At 42.5% G+C, this 13,477-nt stretch overlaps 1 protein-coding gene across 1 annotated transcript in view; it reads left to right on the top strand.

Annotated features, from left to right (window-relative positions):
• CEP57L1 (centrosomal protein 57 like 1) overlaps positions 1–13,477 on the top strand; it is a 391,785-nt gene that overhangs the window by 185,460 nt on the left and 192,848 nt on the right. Inside the window, exon 6 of the mRNA XM_069606543.1 lies at positions 9,947–10,024. Within this exon, the coding sequence (XP_069462644.1) occupies positions 9,947–10,024 (78 nt within the window). The remainder of the gene's footprint in view (positions 1–9,946; positions 10,025–13,477) is intronic.

Raw genomic sequence — 13,477 nt, 5'->3', positions numbered from 1 at the left:
GTAAAGAGAATACACCCTCCGATAGCTAACCCAGCTCCCGGATGGGACTTAAATGTGGTACTTACCAGACTCATGGGCTCGCTATTTGAACCCATGCACAAGGCAACTCTTAAGGACCTCACTCTTAAGACTGCTTTTCTAATAGCTATCACCTCCATTAGGAGATTAAGTGAACTACAGGCTCTTTCTGTTCTAGACCCCTTCGTAACAGTTCACAAAGATAAGGTGATTCTATGCACACACCCAAGGTTTGCACCGAAATTCATCTCGAAATTCCATGTAAACCAGTCAATAGAACTACCAACGTTCTTTCAAAACCCTTCCAACTTGGGAGAAAAAAGTCTGCATACACTGGATGTATGCAGAGCTGTCATGTTCTACATGGAAAGAACCAGGCCACTGAGAAAGACTAATCAGTTCTTTGTCTCGGTGGCAGGAGGAAGAGAAGGAGATGCAGTCTCAAAGTCCACTATATCTAGATGGATTGTTCAATGCATCACTCTCTGTTACACTCTTGCTAAGAGAGAACTACCCTTCAAGCCAAGAGCACATTCTACTCGAGGCACTGGGGCATCCATAGCATTCATTGCAAATGTTCCCCTTGAGTCCATCTGCAAAGCGGCTACCTGGAGTTATGTGCACACCTTTACAAAACACTACTGTCTAGATGCACACTCTAGATCTGACTCTCAGGTGGGACAGGCGGTATTAAGACATCTTTTCTCTACTGTTCTTTCTCATAACCCACCGCCAACTCCGGGTACTGCTCGCTAGTCTATGCACAGCATGTGATTCTAAGCAGATTAACAAACATCAGAAGACAATGCATTACTTAACTTAAAAGCATTCTGATGGTTGTATCTGCTTAGATTCACATGCGCCCACTCTTCCTCCCCGCTCGGATGGAAGGAACATAGACATCTTTCTACATCTCTCTTTTCTGTACTCACTCACGTATAGAAGGCTCCCTCAGGGCAGAAAAAATAGAGGGACCTCGACGCGTGAGGGATTGTGGGTACAACACACGTCACTATGGGGATAGTGTTACAGACACGCCTTGTCGACGTCCCCTTTTCGACTACGAAAAACAAAATGCAATACTCCGCAGTGACCACTGGATGTCGGACCTATGCACAGCATGTGAATCTAAGCAGATACAACCATCAGAAATGCTTTTACGGTAAGTAATGCATTGTCATCCTAGTTAGTGTTAGTTTTGTTAATATTGCTGAGATTTACCTTGTGTTTGAGATAAAAGACCTTTAATAAATGTATATGTATTTCTGATGTATACACCGAACAGTCATTTGTGGCGTTTACTGTGTGCTCTCATTGTAAGCTTTTGTTCACCCTCAACCCTCCTGAGACCAAGTCTTGACCGCTGCCAGTGCTACCTTGATTGGTTTGGCTCGTCCAGAAGGTTACCCTGTTCCAAGAAACTAGGCTGGCCTTCTGAACTTCTGCCCACCAGGACAGAGTTCAGAAATCCATCTTAACAAATAGAAACGGAATCAAAATGCCCAGATATGAATTACAAAAATAGAACTGACAACCAACATTGGAATAAGCAGGGGGAATTTGAGTAAGCCAGTCAGACTGCCAAAGGGGCAGTGATGTGCTTCAAGAGGAACAAAGAAGCAAGCAGTTGTTAGGCATGCAATTTGGAGACAGTTTGACTCATAATAGGAGAGCAGGCTTAGGCTGAATGTCAGGTGGAAGCCTTGTGAGGAAGTCGATGCAGGAGAAGTAGCCACTTAGCGGTTACAGGGTGTTATTTGAACAGGCACCTGGCCATGGCATGCTATGGGAATCAAAGCGCAGAGGCCGGGAGGGCAAGTTGGCAGGGGGGAAATGCTTACCATCTGTAGCCAGGGTCTGGAGTGCCGAAGTGAAAGTAGTGGCAGTGCTTTGCGTACCAACAAATGCAGCGAATGAGGAAAGGGGCAGCGGGGACCAAAGAAGATACAATGTCCAGCATTGCGTGGCCCGGATGCTTCAGTGGCCTAAACATTTGCAGCCCTTCAGAATACACCCTTATATTTGCAGTCTCCTGACTGGATGATTTGTGTGGTACAAATTGTCCTGACAATCTGACCATGGCTATTTGAGCGCAAACTAGTCAATACCACCCACTCTTCTGCCACAGGCAGAACCACACAAGGCGATATGCTTAGATGTTTTGTGAATGTCTAAACTCACTGGTGTTTGCTCCAAGATGGCAATTGGGCCTAAAGTGTGAAGCCATCTCAGATTCTGCCTCAGCCTTGCATTAGGGTACAGCCCTAGGTACTGGTCAAGAAAACCATGACTGTGTATTCCCAAGTTCTAGAGCAAGCTAACACTGAGGGCTACCAAGGCCACCAAATGCTTAAGGGTTTGGGGATGTTGTCTGGACAATTCTCACAAACCCTATCCAGTCCTGTGAAGAAAGTCTGGTTGTAAAAACTGGACCCGGCTGAGAAATCCAGGTCACCACCTAAGCAACCACACACTCCTTGCAGAAGCAGGTTCATGTAGCTTTGACTTTCTGGCAAATTAGGAAATGGGTTTCCATATCTAGTGTTTCCCGTTCCTGCTGCACCATGGATAATGTACTTATTATCCACATCATCCCGGTAGCTCTTTCTTCAGTCAGTCAACTGTCTATTTGCCCACACTTAAGGGTTCACAGTGACTTCTGAGCAGTTTCAGAGTTGGAGTAGTTTAAGTCAAACATGAGGTTTTTTTGATTAAATTTGGTTTACAACAGATCTTTTATTTTACAACAGCGTTCTCAAATTGTATTAATCATTAATATGTATTCTTCCTATTGCTTCATATTACAGAAGGTGTGGTGTATTACTTGCGATGAAGGATGTTTGTCCTGAAACATAAGAGTTGATATACTTCCAAAGATCATGCAAATACAGAGTGTGATTAATGTTGCTGTGGAAGAAACTTGCTAAAAACATGTTACATAATTAGTTAAGTACGGATTATGACAGATTTTGCTTTACTATATTTTAGTACAAGGTAGATCTACTCTCTGAAAATCCCTTTGTTACCTTTACTTTGCCAACAATGTTTTCAACAAATGAATTCAACATTGAATTATACAGACTATTATTTTTCTCATAAACTAAATTTCTCCTTTTGTACCTTACAAAAATTTATAAACATTGACCTTTAGAGGTTGATACATTGGCGGTCTTACCCTTATTAGTGCAGCATAGTTCCTGCAGAGCCCTCTGCAGGACTTGGTCTAAAACCTGTTTAGGTGATCACATCTTGCGGTGTCCAGATCAGGCCTAATTGTCCCCTATAACTGCTTGGTTGAATATAATCCACCCTACAAATTCCACGTCAAGGTGCCACAAGACCTGCCCCATGACCTTAATGCCTCCCACCCACACCCTAGACTTCACTAATGCTGTGGTGATGTTTGCCTCACTGGCTGGTGACAGCTCTTTGTGTAGTTTTAAAAGGTTGCATACTGCTGCGGAAATGTTGTACAAAGGATTTTTCTCTGCATGTCTCTTTAAAATGGTGACCTAGTTTTTGAAGTTCATAAAATTTACACAACGATGTTGTACATGAAATCCTGTGTATGTCCCCATAATGTAATGGCCATCCTGGGGCACCCAGTTGAGTCCTCATAGTACCGCATCTGTCTGGCTGGATGAATGGCTGTCTGGGATTCACTGCTTAATTCACATCTTGTATGTTTGACTAGGGCATGAGTTTGGAACCTTTTGGCTCCACATGTTGTGGAGTAATGCCCCCCGTGATCCCTCATCTTGGGCTGATGTGAGTTGTAGTCCAAAACATCTGGAGTGCTGAAGGTTGCAGACCCTGGGCCTAGTAAGAAGACCATGAATGTTTGAATGTGGCAACCATTCCTAATTGTGTGTACGAGTAACTTAAGGTCACTCATGCATTGCAAATGTCAAAACAGAGAAATGGATGGAGTGCATTTAGATTTCTGGTAACCACAGCTACCAGTGCCAGGGGATCAGAGGGGGAAATGCAGGAGCCCTGAATTTCACAAGTTCCAGATTTGAAATGTGCAAGTCCACTTTCACACATACGGTTGCTTGAAAAAAAGACAACCACCTTTTTGCTGGTGGCAGAAGACATAGCCGCCTCTCTGAAAGATTTGCATAGGAGAGTATGATCACTGGTGTTGAACGCTGCAGAGAGGTCAAGGAGCATTAATAGTCCATCCTGACCTCGATCTGTTATTTGCATTAAAGAGTTTAATATCTAGCAGAGCTGTTTCAGTGCCTGTGCCTGGCTGAAAGTCGGATTGGCAATCACCCAACAGTTGGAAAGATCCCAAGTCAGTTTGTTGCAGAAATGGGTATTCTTAATCTCACGATCTGAAGAGGGCTTTTTATTATATGGGTAATCCATCCCTGCTTAAATTTGTCAGGAACTCTGCCTTCTCTAAATGAAGAAAAATAATAATCTGGCTGCACAAAAGGCCAAGGGAACCCAGTACAGTCTTTTTTTATAATCCAGACTGGACCGGAATCACTTGCACAAGTGGAAGATTTGATTGAAGCAAGAATGGACTTGTCATGATTAGAGATTGGGGTAATGGGGACATTTGAATATGAAGGAATTCTCTGGAAATATCACTCAACCTAGAAATAGTTGAGGCATGGGGATTACCATGACCTAAATTGGCATGGGACATTAAGGGACTAAATGTAATGCTGTCTGTGATTTTTCAGGATTTTGTTATCAAAATGCTAGAATTTGATCAGGCAAAGAGGGAGGGTAATTCCCTGAAATGGGAGGAGATCCAGAAATGTGAAGTTTTAAAGTTACTTGAGGAATTGGACACAAATTCAATGAATGGGCAAAAACATGTTTTTTTTTTTTCTTTTTTTTTTTTTAGCGTTCACAACGGCAGACCTGTAGAACGCTTCAGCCGACTTTGGCTTCTTGTTGTTAAGGCTGTTAGGATCTCTCCTCCATCAGTGTTTAAGATGCCTACAGACCGTTTAAGGCAAAAAGTTAAATGACCATTTCTTACTGAAATGGCTAACCTTTAGTCTTTATGGAGGTGACTGTGCCTATAGATTTAGAGATCTTGCAGTTGTAGCAGTTGACCAAGTTAATGATGGTGGCATCACTGTCGAGAGTAATACAAATGAAGTAATAGTCCAATGCTTTTCTGATTCAGGCACCTTCGATGGATATGTAGGTAGGTTGAAAACGATAGCGGCATAATCGGCATAGTCGAAGTAGACAACAGAGGTATTCCCTGGTTTAAGATTCCAAGAGGTTACCCAGCATATTGTTAGACTTCGATTTTGGGAGAGAAGTGTGATATGATAGTTTATTTATATAGCGCCTATACACTGTTTCAAAGCGCTTCAAGGCAAGAGAGGGAACAAGGGAAAATACAATGACATTCTTACAGGCATGAACAGTAAGGATATGAAATTAACTATCGTACTCTGCCTGACAACATTTCCGATGGTGCAAGAGCTAAGACATAGATGAGGAAGGGATGGGGCGAGTGGGAAGGAAATGGAAACAGACTGGTGACTACCATACTAGGCCTGACTGCATTTCTGGTAGAGCCGGAGAAAAACAAAAGGTGAGGGAGAGGGTTGCAGAAACGGAGGGGAGGAACAAAACAAGCGAGTATCGAACTAGGCCCGACGACATTTCAGATAGTGCTGAGGGGGAGGGAACAAGTAAGGGGAGGGACGAGGTTGCTATCATACTTGGTCCAGGAACAATTCTGATAAAGTGCATAGAAGAAAGTAAGGGGAGGAGATTGGGGGGGGGGGGCAGGGGAGAAAGGGAGAGGAGAGAACAGAGTAAGCAGTCAAAAAGAGTGGAGAAGCAAGAGGGGAGGGTGAATACAATTGAAGTCCATACTAATACATAATGTTGCAAGCAAGGTTACAAGATGAAGATGAACAGCATGATTCAGGGCCACCAGGAGTACAAGATGCAAAGGAAGTCCATCATGAGTTGAGAAAGGGTGTGCACAGGATTTTATAGCCCAGCTCAGAGAGGGTATTAAATAATGAAACCTGGAATCATTAATGTCAAGGAAATCGAGATTTAATTCCCCTAGAATAAGCTAGGAGAAATGTGATTTCATAAAGGAGGGGGATTATCTCTCTTGGAAAATAAAATGCTGAGGGAAGTGACCCCCACATGAGGGAAGATGGTATATAACATGGAGAAGCTCCAGACATGGGACAAAGCTAGGCCTCAAATAAGTTTTAAAGATTAGGGTAACTCTGCCTTCTTGTCTCAGTTTCCTTTTGTTTGGCAAGAAAAGAGTAATCATTTGCCAAAGTGGGAGCGATAGCAGGGCCTCTGTAAGCCACGTTTCAGAGGCCGCTAAGCAGTCAATATCATGTGATCTAATAAAATAGTTATTTTCAAAAGCATGACAAGGAATTGATCATGCAATTGAGAGCCCATTGTCTGTGTGGAAGAATGACACTGAGGTTGAAGACTTGAAGAATGGGGTAGTATGTAGCCTTCTAGGAACCAGTGAAAAGATTGTGAGCGATAATAATATATTGCAAGATCCTGTGGGCGTGGGTAGTCTAGGAAATAGTATTCTGTCTGAGCACGGGAAGAATAGAAGGTTCCAACACGAGAGGAAGGTGCAAATCACCATTTAAAGGAAGGGGGGGGGGCAACTGTCCGATGTTAAGGGCATTACAAATCTGATTGGTGAAGCAGGAGATGGGGGAGAAAGAAGGGGTGCAAATGATTTTTTTTTTTTGGGAAATAATAATTGGATCAGATTTTAAATGCAGTTGGGTCTGATCTTCATAATGGTATCCCTAAGTATCCTTCAGAATGTAGAAGTCTGAGAAAATAGGATTACAATGGGCCTTATTTGCTGAACTTGTGAATTCATATAAACTAAATGGAAGTATGCAAGGAGATATAATTAAAAAACTTGGTTAAGCGGTAAACTCATTTACAGTCGACTACCTGTGAACTTCTAAGTGGTTAATCATGTGAATTGGTAAATGTAGATTCTATGGTCCGTGATCATAGACGTCTTCAGGCAAAACTAGCAGTCCAGGGTGAGAGCAGACCTAAGTACGTCAGAATAACTAATCTATCCGTGAATGCTGCGAAAAACCGGTTAACATGGACAGTCAAACCTATTAACTTTACATGCTCTTAGAATCTTATTATCCATTGAATGTGGATGTTCAGATAGCTGATCCACAATGCTTTTCATAATATTTTATTGAAAGAACAAAAGTGATGTCCCATAAAAAGTCTAGGAAATGTCACACGTAAAGGTGACATGGGATCAGCGAAAGAAAATATTTTTAAGATTGAATGTTAACTTCAGTACGAATCAAAATAAGAAATCACTTGGATCCAGAGGGTGGTTTCCTTCCCATGGATTTTTAGGTAGGATGGCAAGCGTGTGTCTTTATCCAACAGTTTGTTTTGTGTTTTTGTACTAGAATCACAAAGTAGTCTTTCTTTTAACTTTTGCTTATTGCCTGGTGTACTTCTCTGCCAGGAATTCATATATGGGGTTTTCAGATCCCCTAGTATACTCACCTGCCAGTTCTTCCCACAATGTCAGCTGCCTGGTATGCTCCCCTGCCTGGAATTCTTATTTGTTTCACTGTTCTTTTCACTATGCCATAGTGGCATATACCCTGTGGTGCTCTGTATATTTGCCTATGGTAACACTTGCTTCAGCTTTCGCCCACACTGGCATCTCATGCGTCTGCACTTGCTTGGGATTTGTTGCTGCACTTTCTTGTCTGCATTCAAATGTTTGTCTTGTTGGGTATTGATTTGGTATCAGGTTTTGTCTGCATTTAAACCACTTTTTAGCATTGTCCATATTAGCAATTCCATATTCAGTCACTCTGTATCCCCTGGGGTCCCCAACAACTTTGGGCAGACTTACTGGTCTTTCCCACCATCTCCAAATCATGGCATGCCTCTGCGATGAAGCTTCCTCATTGGTTCAACTTCTCACACTGTGCGAACGTTCCCCCAGCATTTCTTGCAGCTATGCGATCACTCAACGCTTTACTTTGTGGCCTGGACCAGAGAGCGCTGCTCTCAGCACAACTGTACCTCCAGGAGCTGCTCTGCAGCTCCCAGTGCTTCTACAGTCCTTCGGGTAACGTTCAGAAGACTGAGCTGCTGGCATGTTCTGCACATAGTCAGCCCTAAAGCTGGCATTAATAGTCAACTGAAGCGTCTAGCTGGGTGTCCCAATGTTAGCCCCCTTCTTTAGGACGCTGTCCTTCGTCTTGACCCCTCATCTTTGGAGAGTCAAGTAACTCAAGTTTCTAGTGTATGTTTCTTTTATTTGAGGCCCCTTAAACATTTATTGGTAGTTTTTTTGCATAACATTCCGATTGTAAATGCCTTTCATCTCTAGCCACCTTGACTATTGCAACACCCTATATCTTTGCCTGCCTAAAGTGGCTATCAGTTGTCTCCAACGAATACAAAATGCAGCTTCCAGGGTACTGGTGAAAGCCAGGCGGAGAGAGCATATCTTGCCAATTTTGAGAGCTCTTCACTGGTTGGAGAGTGGAGGTGGAGAGTCGGATAAAGTTTACGATGCTGTGCATCGTATATGGTCAATCGACCAATTTTGATCTATTCTGAACTCTACTGTTCTGTTCCAGGGAAGAGTCTGTTCTCTTCTTCCACCTACTTCCTTGTGCTACCCATCTTCCGAGGGGTGAAATGGGGAAGTCACACTTTTTCTGTTCAGGCAGCATGATTGTGGAATTCTCTAAAAATGAATTTGCGGTGGATTGAAAGACACTTCTGCCATAAAATAAAGACTTTCTTCTTACCTCCATGAATTGGTGGATAGATGGTAGGGGAGGGTGGGCCACTCGTTTTTCTTTCTGCTTTGGTCTTAGGCCCACTTGTTTCAGCGCCATACTGCCTCTAGATCCGCCTGCATTTTTCATGGGCATTTGTAGATTTTCTTTCACTCCGACGTTTCTTCTTCACTCAGTGAGTCTCTCTGTGCTGACAACCTTAATGACTACTCTAGAATTACCTTTTCACTTTTCATTAGTTCTTTTTCTAGCATTTTGGTTCATGGGATACTACTAACGCTTTGCAACGCTATTTTACGTGATGTAACCACGCAATGTCCTGACGCTTGCACTGTGAATTTTGTATACATTCGCCTGCATTTTTCATGGATATTTACCGATCATCATTCACCCTGACTGATGTTTCTACTCCATTGACAGCAAGTTTCTCTTTGGTGACGGCCTCTGTCTATTTTAGAATGGCCTTTGAATATCCATTTGATTACCTGTTATGTGATTTTGAAGGACCTCCATACAAATTATTTCTCTCATGTTAATGTGTAGTCTTTTTCTATCCCTATGGGAACATTCCTTGTTATATGTATTAGTAAGACTGTTCATTTATTCAAGTAGATGCTGTTGCGATTTTCTTTTTTAAAAAAACCATTGAAATATTAATAGCATACCATTTGTATTGTTTTACATGTTATGCTCCTGTAGAAGAGGACTTCTCTCTGAAACACGTTGAGCTAACTTTGCCATACAAAGATGAATTCATGACATTTATCTCCTGAAGCATTTGTTGATTTTCGGATTCAGCATTTTTGTATCTGAAACTTCAAGCCACGCAGTGATTATGGATCCAAAATAATTTTGAACATGCCGTATTGAAAACAGTAAAAATCTAGCACGACCCAACCAAGCTCTCCAATGTACCCTTATGCTATTGTGATCCTGTTTGTGGAATAGTTCACTAGCTTTATTTGACTTGTTTTCTTGTGTATTCTCCTCTGGTCTATCAAGCAGAACCTGGAAGTACAGCATGTGGTCATCCATGCCTCTGTGACATTTAAACCATGCTGCCCAAATATGTACAACCAGCACTGAACTCTTCTGCAGCAAACCTTTTTAAAAATTATCTTTTGTTCTCTGCTTAGAACAAGATTCACCAGTTACAGGAAAAGCTTCATGAAGAAGAGCATCACCGTAAACTGCTGCAAGAAAAATCTGCACAGGTAGGCACACCTTTCTTTACCCATTTTCTTTGTGGAACACTACATGTGCCTGCATACCTTTCTAATAAAACCTAGGGCAAAGCCTGCTGTGTGTCCAACTAGTACTGATGTTCCATTGCTATTTATATTGAGTACTGTGAAATGGACCTGGATGCTGCAACATTTCTTAAATAAGTAATCCAAAACTAGTCCAAAGTGAGCAATTTTTTTTAATCCAGTAAAATACTTACTTTCTGCCTTTTTGGTTTCATTATACACTGTGCTTTGCGAGTGCCCTTTTGTTCATTCCCTTAAAATGGAGACTGCTGATTCGTTTATCCCTCTCGGCATCAGTCCTTTCATGATCTTAGTTTATCTCCCCCCTTTATAGCAGCAGTGGAGGATCTTGGCCTGCCACAGATGGTTCATCAGCCTACTCACAATCATGGCAATACACTTGACCTTATATTCTCAGCTGCTAAAATTGCTACCCTGCCTGCTCCTTTGAAAGATCACTTTATTGTACCCTTCACTATTAATATACCACTGGCTCATGTAATGGGACCTTGTCAGGTTCCGCCTCGGCATAAATGGCATTTAACAAATTATGATGATATTTCTGCTCAGATTGCCCATGCCTGTAGGTCATCTGCCAATATGGATCTTGATGGTCTCTCAGATATTCACGACCATGGCTGCTAATCTAGTTCCGTTGATGCCATCCTGGCCACGCCCTCGTCCAGTTGAGCCTTGGTTTACTCATCAGTTAGTAGAACTATGTCTTCTTTGTGGACAAACAGAGCGGAAATGGAGGGCCAGGTATTTTCCTAACTTGAAAATCCTATTTCGCACTTCACTGGCAATCTCTCATAAATGATTTTGATGCCAAATGTACCCATTTCACTATTTGTGTGGAGGCTGATCTTAATCGGCCAAAGATGCTTTTTCAGATTGTTAAATCACTCACTGTCTTCTACGAAAATTGAAGAGGCTGCTGTTGTCCCATCCGAAGCCTTGTATGACTCGTTGTCCACCTACTTTTGTGATAACATTTTGGCCATTTGCCAGGTGATTGCCTCTTCTATGGTGCCATCCCGTACTGATCTTGATCGTTTATCTAATGAGTTGAGCTGTCCTCTTGGTCAGTCTTCACTCACTTCTCCTCACTGTACATTATCAACGCCACTCAGAAGATAAGGTCCGTCTCTCCTTTTGATTCTATTCCCGTTTCCATTATTAAAGCTATTATTGTGGCCATTGGTCCTGCTCTTATCCCCCTCCATTATTAAACACGCTTTGGTGATACCACTTCAAAAAAAAAGACGTGTCTTTGGATCCTACTCTTCCTTCAAACTATTGCCCCATCTCTATTTTACCTTTTCTTATGAAACTTCTTGAATAACTGGTCTCTCCTTTACTCTCCCCTGTGGAAAAGTCTTCTTACTTTGACCCTTTTCAATCTGGCCTCAGTCCAGGGTCGAGCAACTGAGTCAGTGCTTTTCTCAGTCGTAGACAATCTTACACAATTGTCTGACCATGGTTGGGTGGGGGTGCTGATTTTATTAGATTTTTCGTCTGGCTTTGATACGGTTGACCACTCCACCTTGCTGCATAGGATGACAAGTGCTAGTATCTCCAGGCTTAGTCCTGGTTTGGGTCCTTTCTTGGTAACCACTCACAATTGCTTTCTCTTCTACCTTTTCAATCTGAACCCATCTCTATTACTTGTGGACTCCCCCAGGTTTCTGATCTTCCTCCCATTCTGTTTGTCTACATTCAGCCTTTGGCTGGGTTCATCCAGTCCCATCGGTTCCGCTTTTACTATTAAGCCGACGATAACCAAATTGTTGTGCATCTAGATTTGGTGGCAGCTGACACAGCCACTCACTGTTTCTGCATGGAGTCCCTGGGTAGCTGGACGAATCAAAACTGCCAGGAGCTGAATGATGATAAAACAAAAGTTCTGGTGGTGGGCTCCCCTTCATCCACTTCCTTCTGGACATAGGCCTTTTGGCCTACCTCTCTGGATCTGCTTCCAATCTCAGTTGCGGTAGTGAAGGACCTGGGCTTGTAACATTTCGGCGTCTCTGTGAAAGTACAGGTCAGTATGATCTTCAAAAATGGCTACTTTAAACTCAAATACAGAAGCTTCTTCCCTTTCTGCCAGTTCATCTTCGCACCCCTGTAGTATCCTCTTCCCTTCTTAGAATGATTGACTACTGTAACTTTGTATTTAGCTCAGCCTCTTTATCTTCTGGATAGGCTACAGGTGTTGCAGCATTCTTTTGCCAGGGCTGCTGCTGGCACCCCTTAACCTACTTCCATCTCGCTTGTTCTTCGCCATCTGCACTGGCTGCCTGTTACTTGCTGCATTGAGTTTAAGGCACTCTGCATCGTTCACCATACTTTCTATGGGGTAGGTGCAGAGTATATTCAGTACAAATTTCGTCTTTATACTCCTGCCCAAGCTTTAAGATCCGAGCCTGCTTACCTCATTCAGATACTTGGGTTTCAACGCTCGCTGGTGGGAGGACGAGCTTTCTCTGTGACTCCGGCAGTTCTTTGTAACAACTTGCCCTGTGACCTATGTGCCACTAACCATCACCGGCTGTTTCGACAACAGCTTAAAACCCTCCTTTTCCGATTGTTTTCCTTGGTTCTCAGCTGCTCCCCCAGCTTCCCTTGAGCGCAATGCCTTTATTGGTGCAGATCCGGACTTCATATGTCTTTATAACATAACCGGTACATGCTTGGCAAATGGCCGTCGTGAGCCTCGAACTGTAGTACAAACTTAAATGAGGACTGGGGTCTAACCACTTTCAGTTCAAAAGGCACTAAAAATCTTTTCTTCCAAAAGGCCGTCTCAGCCTGACTGTAAGTTATCATGTTGGGTGTCTAAAGTTAAAATTATACCCATCTCTTTTCATGAACCTTTGCCCTTGCTTCTACTCCCATCTTTGTCCTCTTGCTAATCCCGACCCACACTTTCCATTATTTCTGCTCAGGCTCGACTCTGTATTCAAATAGCTTTTTTTCAAAACTGCAAATAAATGGATAAAAATGGCAAATTGGGAGTTTACTGGGAATGTCGAGCTTGAGTTGCAGTTGGGGCAATATTTATTCATCCAACTATTTGGCACCTTTTTTTATTTCTTTTTTGCGGCATTGCATTTTTATCCTATTATGAGGGGATTTTCGTATTCTAAATTATTCCTTCTGTTCAAGACACTTAAGAGCAGTTAAAATGTTCTAAAAAATGGTCCTACAACTTTGCCTGTACTCTTTTGCAACAGATGCAAAAATACAGATTGTAACATCAAGTGGCTGATGTTGCCCCATTGGTTTCTTATGTTTCAATGTGTCCAGCCTTTGAAGTATCATCCCTCCCAGGACAGGGCAGCAATAGCAGTTTCTTGAGTGGAAGGGTAAATCTGCCTTTGGCTATGGTGAAAAAGGGAAACCTCTTCCCCAACT

Source organism: Ambystoma mexicanum, chromosome 4p, assembly GCF_040938575.1.
Source record: "Ambystoma mexicanum isolate Mex_15411 chromosome 4p, UKY_AmexF1_1, whole genome shotgun sequence".
Classification (NCBI taxonomy): Eukaryota; Metazoa; Chordata; class Amphibia; order Caudata; family Ambystomatidae; genus Ambystoma; species Ambystoma mexicanum.
Note: the sequence above shows the minus strand (reverse complement) of the source record. Positions and strands in the feature narration are given on the sequence as shown.